This window comes from Zymoseptoria tritici, chromosome 2 (genome assembly GCF_000219625.1).
Source record: "Zymoseptoria tritici IPO323 chromosome 2, whole genome shotgun sequence".
Taxonomy (NCBI): domain Eukaryota; kingdom Fungi; phylum Ascomycota; class Dothideomycetes; order Mycosphaerellales; family Mycosphaerellaceae; genus Zymoseptoria; species Zymoseptoria tritici.
Genome location: NC_018217.1, coordinates 246,689 through 264,707, shown reverse-complemented (window position 1 = coordinate 264,707; position 18,019 = coordinate 246,689). Strand labels below are relative to the sequence as shown.

General features: G+C 44.6%; 2 protein-coding genes across 2 annotated transcripts; both read left to right on the top strand.

Moving 5' to 3' along the window:
• Positions 1 to 84: 84 nt before the first annotated feature.
• MYCGRDRAFT_90360 (uncharacterized protein) lies at positions 85 to 2,020 on the top strand (the record flags this gene model as incomplete). Its single annotated transcript, XM_003855754.1, has 3 exons — positions 85 to 945; positions 1,472 to 1,654; positions 1,922 to 2,020. The coding sequence occupies 3 exons, from the start codon at positions 85 to 87 to the stop codon at positions 2,018 to 2,020; spliced, it is 1,143 nt and encodes a 380-aa protein (XP_003855802.1).
• Positions 2,021 to 2,393: 373 nt separating this feature from the next.
• On the top strand, positions 2,394 to 4,054 carry CYP-41 (putative P450 monooxygenase; the record flags this gene model as incomplete). The annotated part of the gene is made up of 4 exons (XM_003855755.1): positions 2,394 to 2,582; positions 2,638 to 2,747; positions 2,801 to 3,576; positions 3,630 to 4,054. 4 exons carry the CDS (start codon positions 2,394 to 2,396, stop codon positions 4,052 to 4,054), a joined length of 1,500 nt encoding a protein of 499 aa, XP_003855803.1.
• Between the last annotated feature and the right edge of the window lie 13,965 nt (positions 4,055 to 18,019).

The window sequence follows — 18,019 nt, the reverse complement described above, 5'->3', positions numbered from 1 at the left end:
TTCGTCACGCACAGTTCCACAGTACTCATCAATAATTACGCGAAGGGGGACTCGACCACCGATTCAACGCCAGACGTCATCGAGATGGAGAATTTGTTCAGCGTTGCGGGCCTGGTAGCTGTTGTCACGGGCGGAGGAACTGGTCTCGGTCTGTATACGGCTCAGGCTTTGGATGCCAACGGCGCGAAAGCCGTCTACGTGGTGGGCCGGAGAGCAGACCCGCTGCAAAAGGCCGCGGAGAGTGCAGTGAACGGATCCATCATTCCGCTCGTCGGAGATGTCACGGACGTCGACTCGCTGAACGACGTCGTCGCCGTCGTTGAAAAGGAGCAAGGATTCGTCAACGTCGTCTTTGCCAATGCTGGCACAACCGGCGTGTGTCATGATCCGGATGACAACGTCCAAACTGGTACCGCGGGTCAATTTCAGTCCAAGATGCTGAAGCCGGAGCTCCTTCAGGAATTTACACAAATCCTGAATGTCAACACCACCGCGGTCTTCTACACAGCCATGGCTTTTCTCGAGCTGCTCGACAAAGGGAACAGACAGGGAAATGTCGTCCAGGACTCACAAATCGTGGTGACCACATCGGCCGCCGCGTACGACCGCAGCTTGTTGCCTACGCTCACGGCGTACTGCACTTCCAAGGCCGCCTCGTCGGGGCTTGCGGAGATACTGTCAACGAAGTTCGCACAGCGTTCTCTGCGTATTCGTGTCAACAGTCTCGCCCCTGGACACTATCCGACCGAAATGAACAGCGCGTACATGGCAATGTTCCCGCCATATACGAACAGTCGATCCGAAGGTGCTTTCCAGGGGGCGAGGTCTTTGCCGCGGGAGATGTGTCCCGCCGAGAGGAGCGGTAGTCCGGAAGACATCGCTGGTGCTGTCTTGTTTTTGGCAAGCCGCGCTGGAGCGTACCTGAACGGCACGACGCTCCTCAGCGTGAGTATTTCATTGATTCTTCTTTAGCGTGAACGAGCTCCTTTGGGCTGACTTTTCATTCTCAGGATGGCGGCATGCTCTGCAAGTGAGCCAACGAGCCCGAAATAGTCGGTTCCAGGTCGGTATCGTACGTGCTGGAGCATTGATATTGGTCTCTTGAGGGATGTACGATAGTTTAGGTTCTTTCAAACTTGGTACTCGTCTATTTGATGCCATTTCTTGTCTCTACCGTCAATCTCCCTCCTCCAAGCTGTTTGATGTTGGAGCCAATTGCCTTCAGGAGCGATTCTACATGACCACATCACAAAGGACGATCCTTTGGCTCCGGCAGCTACCAGCCTCTCGCACTGTCTCATGGGTCCACGCAGCTCTACAACTGTCCGCTTGAACAACATGGTGATCTACGGTGCAAAGATATGGCTCCTGAATTGAGGAATGAGAGCAAGGCGCAGACTTGGACAACACACGATTAACTTCTAAAACTCTCTACGCCGACCGAAACCAGTCACAACCTGCTAGCTTCCAGCTCAAGGTCTTGCCTTCGCCACTGTTCGAGCTTGCCGTCCATCTTCCAGGCTCGAATTTTGGCAATGCTCCCTCGAACCATATTGACGGCCAGCTCCTTGTAGTGCTTTTCGATCGTGAGGGCCTCCACGCTATCAGGCGCTGGGCCATGCTCTCCCATTTTCAGCTCGTAGATCAACGTAAGGTACGGATTGTGGGATCCATCTCCGACGTCGCCTTCGTCAGCACTATGGCCTGCCATCATGATCGTCTTTGCTCCAGTGCCGCGCGTGATAGACTGGACCTGGAGTGACCGTCAGTAGAGTCCGGCATCGGCACAAATCCCGAAAGGACTTACGTAGAGTGGAGGAACGACGGTAACCTCTTGCACAATGCTGTCACCGTCCTTCAAATGCACTGCACCGTCGCCGATACTCATCTCGCGAGTAAGACATGAGCCATGTTCTTCCAGGATCTTAACATGTCTGACGAAGTCGCCGAAATCGTTCGGATTGCGCGCTCCGCGCTTGATGCCTTGCCAAAGTTCGGCAACGGTCAACCTTTGGGCTGATGGCGTATTGTCGGAGTTGGCAGGTGCCGAATAAGACACATTGCATGTGAAGTTTTGATAATCAGACATTGTGGCAGGATTGGGTGACCAGTGTAGGATTTGAAGGGAAACAGGACTTGAATTGAAAGCAGGACTTCAAGGAGAACGCGACCTTGAATAATACATCTTCTAGCAAGCCGTGCAAAGGAAGCATGTTACGCAAGCCGAGCTAGACATGTCATCGGTCCGCTGGCGATGGCATCGGTCCGCTTATGTGTTCCGATCGAATCCAGGTCGTACACCTTATTATCCGAGCCGTAGAAGACGTTGTCGTAGGTCCCATAGCCGCCAGCCCAATTGACCACAGCAGGTTCTTCGACATCACCCACACAACATGCCTATTATCCATCACATCAAAGATACGCCTAGAGGCTTCATTGCAGGAGCATTCATCTTGTTCGTGACGGCTCGACTTGTATGGCTCGTTACGGCAAGAGCAAGGCGCGCAGATCGCCCTTCGAAGTTTGCTGTGTTCCAGGGCGAGACTGACGTGATTCAGACGATGGAGGAAGCAAACGAGAAGGTGACTCGCCTTGAACTTTGTCATCTATGCTCTCGTCATTTTGACATCTCACCAGCTCCCAGAAACTCCTTTCGTACTGTCCATGCATGGCATGCAAGTATTTGTATTACCGCGCTCCGAGATCGAGACGGTAAAATCGCTGCCGGAATGCGAGGTCTCGATAAAGTACGGACACTTTATATCTGCCGGGCGTCGCTGAAAAGTTGACGGCGACACAGGAAGCACCATTTCAACGTTTTCCTCGGCGAATACACCTTTATGGGCACCAAGGCAGACGAATTCGACGACACGATGCGATATACACTGACAAGGAGTACACCCACGGCTTTGGATGCGTTCACAGATGAGATTGGATACGCCATGGACCAGTGCATAGGGCAGTGCGACGATGTATGGACCGGGATCAGAATACGGGCGGCGATGGCGCGGATTGCGTCGCTGCTGTCGGGACGTGTGTTTGTCGGCCTTCCGTTGAGTCGTGACCCCGAGTGGGTGGAAGCAACGACACAATACACGCAAAATGTTACAACAGCATGGATGATACTCCGTTTGATCCCCCGGTTCATTCGTCCACTCGTTGCCACCTTTCTGCCCCAGGTTCGAACCTTGAAGCGATTCAGAAGAGCTACGGTAGAAAAGCTCAGCCCGATACTCGCTGCAAAGAGGCAAGGAATCCACAGCAAGACAACTTCGGACCCTGCTGGAGGCTCCATGCTGGAATGGCTTACAGCGCATTACAAGGTCCAGCCCACTGCCGAGCAGCTTGCTCGAGACGAGCTGCTGGTGACTTTTGCTTCCATCTACAATCTGACAAATGCCATCTCCTCCATGGTTTTCGATCTGGCCAAGTACCCAGAACACATTCCGGAACTACGTCAAGAGCTGGCAGAGGTGCTGGGACCAAGTGGAATCATTGATAAGCACGCCTTGTCTAGGCTTCGGAAATGTGATAGCTTCATTCGAGAGTCTCAGCGACTGAGCCCTCCTTCACTCGGTACGGAGATGTGAAGCCAAGAGACATATCCATCAGCAGCTGACTTGGATTAGCAAACATCCCTCGCATCGTTACAAATCCCCACGGGTTTGTTACATCGACAGGCCATCGAATCCCCGCTGGGTCAACCGTGATGATTCGAGCTCATCCGATCAATCGAGATAGGAAGCTATGGGGCGACAACGCCGACCAGTTCGATGGGTTTCGATTTTCAAAGCTTCGCGACATGCCCGGAAATGCCCTCAAGTACCAACACACCAGCACTGGGACGGACAACATCAACTTTGGCCACGGGATCTGGGCTTGCCCGGGAAGATTCTTTGCGTCAGCGCAGCTCAAGGTGATTTTGGCTGAGCTGCTGAGACGCTACGACATTATGCGCTCCCCACAGACCCCCAACCCAGGACAGTTACACTACGGACTGGCCGTCGTGCCTGACCCAGAGGCCGAGGTACTTTTCAGGAAGAGGATGCTGTAGCAGTGGAAGTGGCAGGTGTAGTGTAGCTCTCCGGGTTGTCTGTGGCTAGATTTTTTCTTTTTCATAGGCTTGGTCTGGCTTCACACTGGGCGGTGTTGTAATTGGATTCAAGCTGAGAGGAGGGATACCCTTTAATTGGTAGATATGTATTGTTATGCAGAGAGAAATCCAGGAGGAAACTTTTCACCTTGGCACTAATCATGATCGCGGCCTATAGATCGCGGCCTATAGTGACATTTAGGCGGATTCATCGATTTTCAACTTTATAATAACACTACTACTACCACTATTGTCGCTAATTGCTTATATTGTCGCTATATAGCTGCGCTAGTTACTCTAATTATTAATAATTATATATAAGTACGCGCTAATACGCTATTTAGTTAGATAAGTACTATTTTCTTCGACTCTTAAACCTCTTATTAATACTACTACTTCTACTACTCTACCGCGCGCGCTCGTAGCTCGCTCGTTATATAATATATATAGCTTATAATATCGTACCCTCGCGCGTACGTAAAAATAGCTAGTTAGATAGTACTTAATACGGAACTTAGTAAGGCTCGCGACCCCGACTACCTACGCGGACTCTCTCTCTCTCCGACGATAACGACGATAAGCTAGCGACTATATCTACTATAGCTATTACTCCTACTCCTTAGCTACCTACCGACCTCCTCGTCTATAATAAGTCTACTATAGCTACTTCTAAAGACTTCTAGTATATCTCTAACCTCTAATAGAACGATGCCCTCTTTAGAGTATAGAGCGTAAACCGTAATACGAGGAAGAGTAGACGTTAGATACTTATAAGATACGATTATATACGTAGAGTTATAGAGACGGATAAAGGTAATATAGCTCGTATAGCTCTTAGTAAGGCTTATAGGCTAATAATAAATAATAGGTATTCTAGCGGTTACTAAGTACGGCTAGTACGAAGATCGCGGACTTGTCTATAAGACTTCTAAGACTCTCGCTACCTACGCTTACTACTACTATAAGAGTAAGCCTCCGTATTTTACTAGAGAGTAGGTAAAGATTAAGAAGGAGCCGGTAGAAAAGAAGTCTATATTAAAGGAGGCTATTATTAGTATACGAGGTAAGATAAATAAGGCGTAGGATAAGATCGCTACGTTAGAGTCGGAGGTATCGGATTTAAAGCGTAAGATTAGTAGTTTAAAGGGTATAAGAGATTAGCTAAAGGCTAAGATTAAGGCTAAGCTAATTAAGGAGATTATAGATAAGGTTAATAATATACGTAGTAAGTTAAAGGCTACTATTACTAAGATTAAGTAGTCGGTATTATAGTATTAGCGTACTATTAATAAGAAGTTTAGTAGACTAGGCTTAATAGATAAATAGATAGATCGATTTAGCCTACGAGCTCTCCGCGAGCCTTACGAGCCTATACATTAATACCTAAATAAATACGTTAGTTACTATATATCCCCTTAAATCCCTCGTTTTTACGCTTACGAGCTAGCCGTTTTAGCCTACGAGTACGCCGCGAGCCGGTTTTAAGGAAGAGAATTATAATATTAAAATATTAAGCTATTAAGATATAAGATATACGTTTATTACTCCTTCTAGCTACGAGCTAGTCCGTTTAGTCCGCGAGTACGTAACGAGCGAGTTGTTTGTTTGTTTGTTTGTTTGTTTGTTCCATTTACGTCCTGTATAAGTCTATGACTATGTAGGACGGCTGTCTCGCGACAGCAGTCTATCTATGTACAATCGTTGTTCTCTCGTATCTCTTGACCTTAGGGAAAGACCCGTGCCTAGGATAGTAGCAAGCTAGTACCGAAGGACTTTAAAGAAAGACAAATAAGGAAAAGTAAAAGGAGTGTAGGCTAGACGGTCTCGTCTTCGCCTCTTGCTAGGTGCTAGGACCTAGAAGCAATCTTTGTATCCGAGAGAAAGGTAGTAAGGTGTTTCCGGAGTTCCTTATCTTCTACTATTTCTAGCAGAGATTGTGCTTGTCGTAGAGGTAGTAGCCTAAATACATCGTAGATAGGGCAGCTACATACGAGGTGTTCTGCTGTTTCTCGTCGTCCGCAAGGGCAGTCTGGCGTCGTTGCGTGTCCAAAGCGATAGAGATAGGACTTTAGGTATCCGTGTCCTAATAGGATAGCATAGAAGGCACTAGTTAAAGCACGTTTTCCTCCTATTCTATGTTTCCCTAGCGAGCTCTATAGAAATCGACTAAGGTAGCTATTTGTATTCCTAGGTACCTTGTTAATCTCCCGTTGTCTTGCTATTTCGTATCGGGTTTTCTAGACGCTAAAGAGATCGTCTTTTGCGTAGTTAGCCCTCTCGTGTTCTACGAAATGCTTGTATTGTCGGAGTCGATAATAGAGTAGTTGTATCTGTGTTCTCTGTCGTTTTTGCGGAAGTATCTCTCTCGAGTCCTCGTGTTAGACTTCTCGCGTATCCGAAGGCGCGCTTTAGATAGCGAGTCTTACGGGGTAGTTTTCGGGTAGCTTTGCTGCGCGTAGAGAGTATAAAATTGACTGTCTCTCTAGGCGTAGATCCGGGGGGAAGAGATTTGACTCTACTTCGGACGGGACGTTTGGGGCGGTACGGAAAACGCCTAGGATCTTCCTACAAGCTTTACTTTGTAGAGATACTAGAGGTTTTATGCTCTTTTTCGACCGCCACCAAACCGGGGCCCCGTAGTCTGCTATTGTAGTAACGCAGGCTAGGTAGATCTTTCTTAACGATATAGAAGACAGACCGCGTTCGGTATTTGCTAGTCTTTCTAATCGATAGAATGCCGCTTGTGCTTAAGCCGATCTTATTGTAATGTGCTCCTTAAAGGTAAGACCGGCGTCTAGCTAAATCCTAAGCCACCTTATCGCTTTCTTTGCTAGGCGAACAATATCGCCGTTTGGAAGAATTACCGGGCAATCGGACCCTTTCCCTTTCGAGAAGTGTACTAGGTCTGTCTTTGCTAGGTCGAAAGCAATCGAGTTCTTCTTTCCTAGGTCTATTAGCCTTCTTGCCTTACGTTCTAGTACCTTAGAGTTCTTCTTAAGGGACGTAGACGAGGTAGATAGTCTAATGTCGTCGACGTAGGAACTAGGAGTAACTCCTTATAGCGAGAAGAATATGTCGCGCGTGTAGATAAGAAAGAGGATAGGAGACATCGGGCTGCCTTGCGGAACGCCGATCTCTACGTCCTGGAATTCCTGTATCTGTCCGTCGAATGCTATTCGTAGGCGTCTATTGCTTATAAACGACTAAACCCAACGTATAAGGCTGTGCGGAAGCCTTAACTAGATTATTATTCTTAACAGTCGGTTCTTTGCAATGTAGTTGTATGCTCCTCTTACGTCGAGGAAGATAACCGAAGTCTTCTTTTTCTTTCTTCGATTCTCCTCGATTTCGTTCGTTAAGAGAAGCACCGTATCGATAGCCGATTTCTTCTTTCGCCCTCCTAACTACGAGTCGTGTAGAAGGGGCTTCGTCTCTGCAATAATCCCTAGGCGTTTTGCGAGTATTCTCTCGCTAATCTTGCCGAGACAGTTTAGGAGAGAGATAACTCGGTAGGCCTTAGGGACCGAATAGTCTGGTTTTCCCGGCTTTGCTAGAACTACGCCTGTCGCAACTTTCCAGCATCGGGGGTAGTGTCCTTCGTCGAGTAGCCTACTATATATACGTAGAAAGGTAATAGGAATAGCGCTGTACGCTTTACTAATAATAGCTTGCGTAATACCGTCTAGGCCCGGCGTTTTTCCTTTTACTATCTTCGTACTATAGGCGGCAGCGAGTTCCTCTTCGGTTAGCGTAGTCCAGCCCTAATCCCCGGCTGTATACGCTTCCTAACGGCTAGGCAGAGGTTCCTCGGCAGGAGGGCGCGGAAATAAGGCTTCGGAGAAGGCCTTACATTTCCCCTCGAAAGAATCTTCGTTGTTTATCGTAGGTATCTGTCTTCGGCTGCTATTCCTAGTATAGGACATAGCTTTAAAGATAGATTTCGAGTCTTCTCTTTCGAGGAAAGCGTTCCAGTAGTTCTTCTTAGCTGTTTTAATAGCTTGGAAGTACTCGTTTCTCGCTTTCGTGTACGCCTCTTTCTCGTTAAGCGTCGGCGTACGTCCGTCGGTAAAGGTCTGTCTATATGTTCTAGACATTGTACGGCGTAGCGTGCGTAGCTCTCTATTCCACCAAGGTTTTGCGCAGGCGTGTACTACTTTCTCTAGGATTGCTCCCCGCATCGATTCGGTAATACACGAGGTAAAGGAGTCTGCGATGTCGTCGAGGGAGTTCGTATAGTTAATAGACGTCGCCTTGCTTATTAGGAGATCTGTAAACAGTTCCCAATCCGCGGAAGCTATATCTAGAACTACTTTCTTCTGTTGGGCTCGATCTCGCGCGCTAATAAGGTCTATAGATATAGCCTTATAGTCTGAGCCTGTCGGAATCGTTCTCTAGTCGATTTCTTTCGTAGATAAGGATCCTCTTGTGAACGTAAGGTCTAGGACCGACTCTGCGTCTAGGTGCGGCCTATAGAAGGTCCCGACACCTATCGTATTACGTAGAGTAAAGCCCTAGTCTTCTATCTACTCTATAAATTCGCGGGCGCTAGTAGTATCCTTTCCCCTCGGATCCTAGGACGGGTGTCTAAAGTTAAAGTCTCCTACTAGTAGAGTATTTGGAAGGAACGTGTTGCGTAGAGAGTAGAGGATTCTCTCTGTTGTTCGTCGGTTTTGCGGGTTCTCGGTATCCCGAAGGTCCTTCTCGTTGTAGAGATTAACTATCTGGATCTTGTTGCCCTTCTTGTCTGAAATAACAAAGGAAAGTATGTCGCTATCGTCTAATAAAATAGGAGAGATATTAACGTTGAGTCTTGTGCTAATATATAGTATTGTTCTTGGCCGGATCGTCGAATCCGTAGTCGTTAGGAATAGCTGGTTGTATTCCCGGTGTGCGATAGATCTTGTCTCTTTGTAGCCTATTATCGGGTCTTCTATAGTCCACGGTTCCTAGACTAGTAGAAGGTCGGCTTTCTGCTTAACCGCGACGTCTAAGGTAGACTCTGTAGCCTCGATAGATCGGTTAAGATTAACATGGAAAATCCGTAGAGAGTGTTCTAACATATAGAACGTTCTAGGGGCCTCCCTTTCTGTTATATACGATCCTTCGCCTTCTCGACTCTTAGGCTGTCCGCGCCTACGTATAGACGGTTTTGAATAGCCCTTTTTGCCTCCTCCTCGGTAGTAAAACCTACTAGAACTGTCGCCCTAGTAAGAGTCCTTCTTCTCTCTTCGTTTGTTAGCCAAATCGGGGTGCCTGCGAGTTTAAGACCTCTATTAAAGGTCTTAATTTCTCGTTGAATGTCCTATAGGCCCGTTAGCGTATTAAAGTTCGCGGTCGAGACGCCGTGGACTACGACCTTGTGCTAGAGAGAGTCCTCTATTACCCGTGCCTCGCCTACAATATCGGTAACCTTAGTAAGGCTATTAATTGTTCGTTAGCGGGCTTTCTCTGTTACAAAGTTTAGGACAATGTTACCCCGAAATGATTTCTTTATCGTAAGGACAGCTAGCTCTTAGTCTTCGCCTTTAAGAGCGTCGTTAATTTTGTCTCGGGTTGCGATCTAGTCGAGTTCCTTCTCTTTATCCTTTAGTACAAGGATAAGAGGCATCGGTTCTGCTTGTTCTTTCGGCTTGCTAGCCCTCCGGGAGACGGTCGTCCACTATTGTTGTTGTTGTTGTTGTTGTTGTTGTTGTGTTGTCTTTGTTATCGAGGAGGTAGAGGTAGAGGTAGCGGATCCGCTGTCTCCCTTAACAACGTCTGCGAAAGTAGGCTTCTTCGCCTGTGCTGCTAGTTTCTTTGTTGTTATTTCTAGGTTCGAGACTTGCTTTGCGAGGATTTGGGACGTTATCCTAAAGTCTGTACGCTCGGTAAAGTGCCGAAAGACTTCGAGAAGGTCGAGAACCCGGGTTTGTTCTCCTGGAAACCCGACTAGATCCCCCGCCGCTTCGACTAGTAGCTGTCGGGCTTGTAGGATCTTCTCGTTCGCGGGCGTGTAAGAGAGTGTTTGTTTCTTTCCGAGAGAAGGGCTGCGAGTCGGGGAGTTGCTAAAATCGAAGGGGTTTTGCCTTTTCCTAGGTAGGAAAGGAAAGCCGGTTCTTTTTAGTAGTTCCTCCGGCAACGGCAGGGTTTTGAGAGACTTAAACGTAACTTCCTCGTCCCCTCTAGCCGTAGCTTTTAGAGTCTAAGGGGCTAAGCCTGCGTCTGTTATTTCCGTCTCGGTAGACATTGTCTTGTTGTTATTGTTGTTTAAAAAGAGGCTTAGCAGTCTTACGCCGAGAGGGCTGCTTGTTCGTCTCTATTTCCAATCGCGTTCGGGTCCTAGCCTACTTGCGACACTAGGGCACTCTTCTCCCTACTATACAAAGTAGGAGAAGGTATACTTCAAAGAGGAGAGAAGAGATATATAAATATACCTCTGCTTCTAGGAAGTACTCTGGCCTGCAGCAACGTGCGTCTTTATAGCAGGCTTTAGAGGCGTTCTGCGGGTAGCCGTAGTAGGTTCGGGACAACCTTTGTCTCTAGGGAAAGGTAGGCCTATACTCTATACAGAGTATCTAGCTATATAGCTAGTACTACTACTCTAATCCCTAGAGGTGCAAATTCGTCCTTACTAAACTACACTGCTCCTTTAGCTTCCTCTCTCGGCAGCGTAGGACAACAGGTAACTCTAGTGTAGAGAGAACTAAGTGTATGTGTATATGTATGTTTGTATATCCTAGGAACACTGCTCTTGTTTGGCCTTTGGCTCTTTCAAAATTCGACTAAATCAGGCGTTTGATAGCTAGAATAAAAGCCCTCGTCGAGGGCTTTCAAACGGGCTACACGGCGTCCGAATCGGCGGCGTATTGGTTGTGTTGTGGTGTGTTGAAGTGTTGTAGTACAGGTTGTAAACCTTTCTTGTGCAATGCCCTAAACAGGGAATATTTCGAGTGTAGGGGAGGTAAGGTCGGAATAAGGTTTCGGAGGTGGGGGCCAAATCCCGGAGTTCAAATTTTTCTGCACCCCAAAGGGGGCAACAAGGTGAATCTTTGAACTCTAGTAGCGGCGTGGGTTTTGAGGGCAGCGGGGTGAATGCGGATTCGTTGGAACGGCCTTGATAAGGGCTTTCGAATGGTGCGTGTTTGGTGATGATCGGGTCAATATTGGGTGTGCAATGGAAGTGCGGATGTCGATGCCTGTGTAACGAGCGAGTTAGTAGTTACGTATATTCGTTAGATTTATATATATTAGGCGTATATTTATTAGATTTGTATATATTAGTCCTTCTAGTTAGCCCTATCCTTCTCGGTAAGCTTAATAGTCCGCTCGCTCCGTCTAGTACTAATAGCTACCGGCTCGTTAACCTTCTTCTTCTTCTTCTTTATCTTCTACTACTAAACGACCGGCTCGGCGACCTCCTTTAGTATCTCTAAACCCCCTTAATTAATAGTACTAGCGGTAGTAGTAGTAGTAGTAGTAGTAGTAGTAGTAGTAGTAGTAGTAGTAGTAGTAGTAGTAGTAGTAGTAGTAGTAGTAGTAGTAGTAGTAGTAGTAGTAGTAGTAGTAGTACTACTACTAGGGCTAGGCTCCTTCGACTTTAACTAAGGCATTAGTATCGTTATTATCGCTAACGAAGAGGGTATCGTCGAGTCCGAACGGATCGCTAGCGCTAGCGTACTAGCTACTATAGAGGAAATCGTCGAAGATATACTATTCTCCTTAGCTCGGTTTATAGTAGCTTCCTTAGCCCTTACTATATCGTCTAAGCTATCCGTATTAGGGTCGAGTAGAATATAGTCGTTAGGCTAGCTTACTAGCGATAATTAAAGGTCGCGGCTAGTAGGGCGTTTAGAGCTAGAGCGTTACTAAGGTAGAGAGCTAGAGCGCTATAGATCCTATAAGGAGCTAAGGGTACTACGAGCTATACGAGAACGGCTTACGAGCCCTATAGACTAATCTACGAGCGCCTTAATATTACTACCGGATAGACCTACTATAGCTATTATAAGGTAGCGAGCCTCCGGTACGAGCTAGCTTATAAGTAGGTAACTCTTACCTATAGGGATCTCCCTACTATCGACGCTAGTATAGCTATTAGTCTATATAAACGGATAGTAAATAACGCCGTCCTTATCCTTAAATATACGCCCGTTAGGGTATAGGATAGTACTATTAGTCTCTACGTTATAGCTAATTATATACTAAAATGTAGGCTCGCTATTCTTCTTTACGGAGCGTTTTAAGTCTATATATACCTAGTGTAGTAGGGAATATCGCACTGTCACGTATGGTCTATATCTAGCTTAAGCTTCGTATATAGGTCGGAGGATCAGTAAGACACCGACTACTAGCACCTCCGGAAGGACCTTCGACACGCACACGAGGCCCAATAGCACAGAGCACTTAATACTACCTCTTTTGCCCCCCTACCCTTCACTCTAATTGTACAGTTTACCGCCCTTTTTGCCCCTAATGCTACCCCGTACGTCCGCACTACTACTATCCGCGGGAGATCGGAACCTTTAGAAGTTCCCCCCTTATACTAGCTATCGTCGTAATTCTTCTAGCCGCTAGAGTAGATAACGTAAGTAATCCGAACGGTCGCTAAGGGAGCCTTACCGGTTATCTTTAGATTAAATAGCTATATTATCCTAATCGTAGTATTTGTAGCGGCTACGTTATTAGCGCCGAGCTTAATAGGCTAATTCCTACTATACTCCTTTATTAAATAGATGTCGTAGTAGGGCCTTTTATCTCGCTACTACTTTGTAGCTACGCTCTCGTTTATTAGATACTCTAAGAAGAGCCTTCTATAGTCGTACCTCTAAGCGTTTTAGAGAATAGTATCTATTTCGGTAATAACGCCTTAAGCTTACTATAAGATCTTATTACGTTTATTAGAGTAGACTAGCGTTATATTATTATTAGCGTCCTCGCCGTCTATAGGAGGCTCTAGATCTATAAGGGTAACGGTATAAAGGAAGTATATAGTAAATAGTAGTAGTAGCTTATCCTTATCGTCCTAGGTACTACCTCTCCTCGTACCCTTACTATTAGCTAATACCTCCCTTAAACGCTTAGCCCTCTTAGCCTCCTTTAATAAGTTAGCGGTAGCGTTAGGTAACTCGCGGGCCTTCGTCTTAGCTACCTTCTTTATCTTAGTATTCGTACGGCTCTATAGAATAAAGTAGCCTTCGTAAGTACCGGAGCTAGGAGGGGTAGGCTAGCGCTCGTAGTCGCTTATAGGCTCGCTATTATTACTCGCTAGAGCTACTCGCGAGGGTAGAGGGTAGCTATAGAAGCTATAGTTCTTATCGCTAAGGGAAGTATAAGAGGTATAGGGTAGAGCTATAGGATTATAGTAGAATTAAGAGGTAGCTATAATAAGTAAGAGGAAGAGGAAGAGGAAGAGGAAGAGTAGGAGGGCTAGCCCTTATATATTATTTAGTTAAATATAAAGCTATTAGTACGGAAGAAGTCCCTTATACGGTTACGCGGCTATAACTTAGCGCCCTTCTAAGGGGTCTAAAACTCTACGAGGTTATTACTAGCGGTAAGGTAACGAGTAGTAGTATCGCGGAGGTATAGATATACTTCTATATAAATCTTATCCTCGTTAGCGTCTAGCTCGCGACTATCTAGCGTCTCCGGATAGCTACTAGCTACTAGTATCTCGGAAGCCTATAGTAGAGTCGACGGAAGAAGGTATATTATAAGATCTATAAATAGTTAGCGCTCGCTACTACTCGTAAAACACTCGTAACGCTAGTAGGGCGAGAAGCTAGCCTATAAGCTTATAATCCCTATACCGCTCCTTAACCCTAGTCGTCTCGTAACTACTCGTAGCCGCTCGTAGCCGCTCGCTTATACGTAGGGGATACTAACCGAATTAAGTATACTAATCCGCTATCCGCTAGATACGCGGATGCTCTATATTAAGGTAGATTCTACGAGCCTCTATACTATTAGGAGGGTACTCGTAGTTCTTAGTAGGGATTCCCTTTAAGTACCCTTCGACTTTAGCCTACTTCCGAATAGCGTAGTCGTTATAGCTATTAATAAATAGCTCGACTATAAACTAGAGGATTAGAACGTAGATAGTAAGGAACACTATATAGTTAGCCCTATTATCCTCGCTATAGAAGCCTTTATCGCAAAGCTAGTAGAAGAGATTACGCTATCGATTCTATACTACGGTTATACTAAGACCTTAGAAGCGCTCGATCGTTTAATTACCCTTACTCGTTATATACTAGAAGCTATTACGGAACTTAATACTTTAACCCTCCTAAAGTTTATAGTAGAAGAGGTATATATTAGCTATTATAGGAGTCTCTACGCTATAATCCGCCCGTATAATCTATATATAAATAGAGTTAGTAGAGCTACGAGTATAGTATAACCGGTTACGAGCCTACCTTTAGCGTAAAGCTAAGTTCTCCGTTACGAAAATTTAAAACGTAGGTTCTCGGGATTTATAAGGCGTAAGTAAGGCGCGCGAGGCGGAAGTAAGGCGGCGAGGTGCAATTAAGTTACTACTAAGTTACGAACGAGTTAGCTAAGTCTAGTAAGTTACCTTCGAGGCGATAACCCTTAAATATATATAGCGAGTTACTACTAAGTCTCGGTCGAGTCTAATAGTTATATATATAGTTCCTCGTCTAGTAAGACTATACCTATAGCTAACTACTAGTATCTATAACCTCTATAGCGTTAAATAATATATCTTTAACGAACTTAGTAGTCTCGTAGTAGTAGATCCGCTACTCGACTAAGGTCTTTAAACGCGCTATATAATTAGAATACCTTTAAGATAGTAATACGATAACGGATACTAACTATCGCGATTAAGCTACTTATTTAATATATTATACGTAGTATATAACTAAGATTTACTAGCCCTTACTACTAAAGGTAGACTTATATCGCTATACTCCGACTATTATCTCTAAATACTATCGGCGCCTACCCTAATAATCTACCTACTAATAACGTCTAGTAGACGTAGCTACGACGGTCCCTCCGCGAGATCTTCGTCGTCTTCCTTATCGTTATTCTCGCTATCTTCCTTATCGTCGTCCTTACCGTTACTTAACTTATCCTCTAAAGCGTCCGAACTAAACTTAGAACTCGACTTAGAGTCGGAGCTATTATCTCTACCGTCGCCGCTACCTCTATTATCGTCGCCGCCGCCGCCGTCGCTACTAGCTCCGGTCGCCTTATTATTATCCGAGCTATTACTATCGTCCTCGGTCTTCTTACTAGCGTCCGCTTATCCGGCTCTATCTTCGTTATTATCCTCGTTCGTAGGATCTTCGCTAGCCTCGGATGTATTACTATTCGTAGGCGCGTAGTAGCCGTCCGGTACGGTTAGTAATTTGCCGCTAGCTAATACGTAATTAGTATATACCCGTTTAATACTAGATAAATACCTACTAGTAGTTATATCTATAATACCTATAATAAACTACTTAAGCGGAAGAGGATTCTATATAGAGTATAGGGTATAGCGTCTTAAGGAGGTAGCGCGCGTCTTAGTAATACTAGTAACATTAGTAATATAGGTAATATTAGTAATATTAGTAATATTAGTAATATTAGTAATATTAGTAATATTAGTAATATAGGTAATATCGGCGATATTCGTAACTCTAGCGGTATTAGTAATGTTTAATATTAAGTCGAGACAACGATATATACGCTAGCGTAAACTTCGTAGTAGATTAGTCGGTATTAGCTAAGTATCTCGTTTATAAAAGTTCCCGAGTTTTTATACTATAATTATCGCATAATAGCTACTTAATTTAGCGTTAACTCGAGCTTAACTTAGCGATAAGCCCTAAGATCGAGAAATACGAATCTACGCTTAAAAACATATATAATCTTACTAGTCTTATTAATATCTTTAGTATCTCGTTCCGCTTCGGTATTTTATTAGTATTATATAGGCTAGTAGCGAAAGAAGGGGAGTAAATGTCTAGGACTATATGTCTTCTAACGTTGTCTATAGCGTATATACTTATAGATTTTATAGCCTATACCGGAGTTATATAGTCGAAGTCTCTAGCCTTATCTCCGTAACTATTAAACTCGTACCCTATATATAGTTCGTATACAACGGACGTTAGCTAGCGTTAACTTAATACTAACTCCGCGCGCCCTCGTACTTCCTTACTTTATATGCGTCTTATTCTTCTTAGTAGTCTTCCCTTTATTACTTTTGTCGGACAGCGTAGACCTCTTACCTCGTACCTTCTTAGCGTTAGCCCTCCCCTCTTTAATCTTCTTCTCCTTTAAACATTACGCGTCCGCTACTATATCCGCCTCCTATATTATATCCTAGAGGAAGTTATATAACTCGAAATCTATCGTATTATTAATATACCGTTCTCCTTCCGGTACGTACTTATTAATAGGTATTATATATATACTATAGTATACTACTAGTAGTAAGTAGAATCGTCGCCCTTATAGGATACTATTCTACGCTCCCTTTCTCCGCGGCTTAGTAGTAGGCATCCTATATACGCGATCTAGTTTATCCCCCTTATCCTTAGGGTCGTAGAGCTCTACGAACGCCGCCCTATATACTAGAGGCTTCTATATCTTACGCCTCTCCTTACTATAGATTATCTCTAACTTTACGTCCTCTACTAGTACTAGTATATATACGTCGTCTCGGATAGATATAATATAGCGTAGCCGCGCCGGTAATCGTCCCTAGAAGGTAACTCTATCGTAGGATCCGTTAGCCCTCGCGCGGTACTTATATACCTATAGGAAGTCGTACCTAGTATTACCCGCGATGTTCTACTAGTTAGGTATATAACGGATATAGTCTTCGCCTAGCTTTTTAGTATCGTCGCCGTCCTTATCTATTTACTTCTAGTACCTTAAGCCTCCGTAGAACTATATTATTAGGTCGTCTACTTATTTATCGTCCGGCTTAAGTACGTTAGGCTCGTCGGTATTCTTCCCTTATCCCCTTTACTCTCTTGCGAATACTACTAACGCTTACTAAAAGTCTTACTATATATCCGGCTCGAAATAACTTAATACTACCCTAGCCTTTATCTATATCTTATTACTATACTCCCGTAAGAAATACGCGGAACTCTATCTAAATAAAACCTCTAGCGGACAAGGTCTAACCGGCTCTATTATATAGACCGACTACTTACTTATCTCTATTGCCGTCGCCTTTTATATATTATAGCCGAGGTTAAACTATACTTATATATTAAAATTGCGCTCGTAGGCGTTTATTACCTAGTCCTCCTATCTAGCCTTCCTATTTGTTATCTTAAAAGGGTTCTTTATAAACTCGACGTACTTATACTTACCGTAGTCGGATACGAGCTCTAGAGCGTTACCGAACCTTATAATTATCTCGATATAGTAAACTATAGAATAAAACTTTAGAAAATTAAACGTACCGTCTTCTCTATCCCGCTTTTACTTCTTAGTCTCCCTATATTTATAGAAGCTCTCTTTATACTAGTTTATACGGAATAAGGCTAGCTAGAGGTAACGAAGCGTATTATCGTCGTAGCTTATATAACTAGCGAGAAGAATAAAGTCTACTATAGCGCGTACGAAGCGGAGGGTATCTAACGTACCTACCTCCTCTAGTAAGGGCGCGAATACCGGTAATACGTACTATAGTAGACTCTTCTATTCTTTACCTATCTATTACTTAATCTCTGTAAACTATTTAAATCTACGTATATTAGGGTAGATTAGGACTATAGTAAATCGCTTATTAATAATTAAGTCGATAATTAGGTATTTCTTCGCCTACTCCTTCTATTACTTAAACGTCTCTATAGCCCTTCGAAACGATTTCGTATTCTTCGCCGGTAGCTACTCTTTAAGTAAGTCTCTAACCTAGCCTATAGTATATATTAGCACCTCTTTTAGTAGTTAATAGAGGATGTCGACTATTAG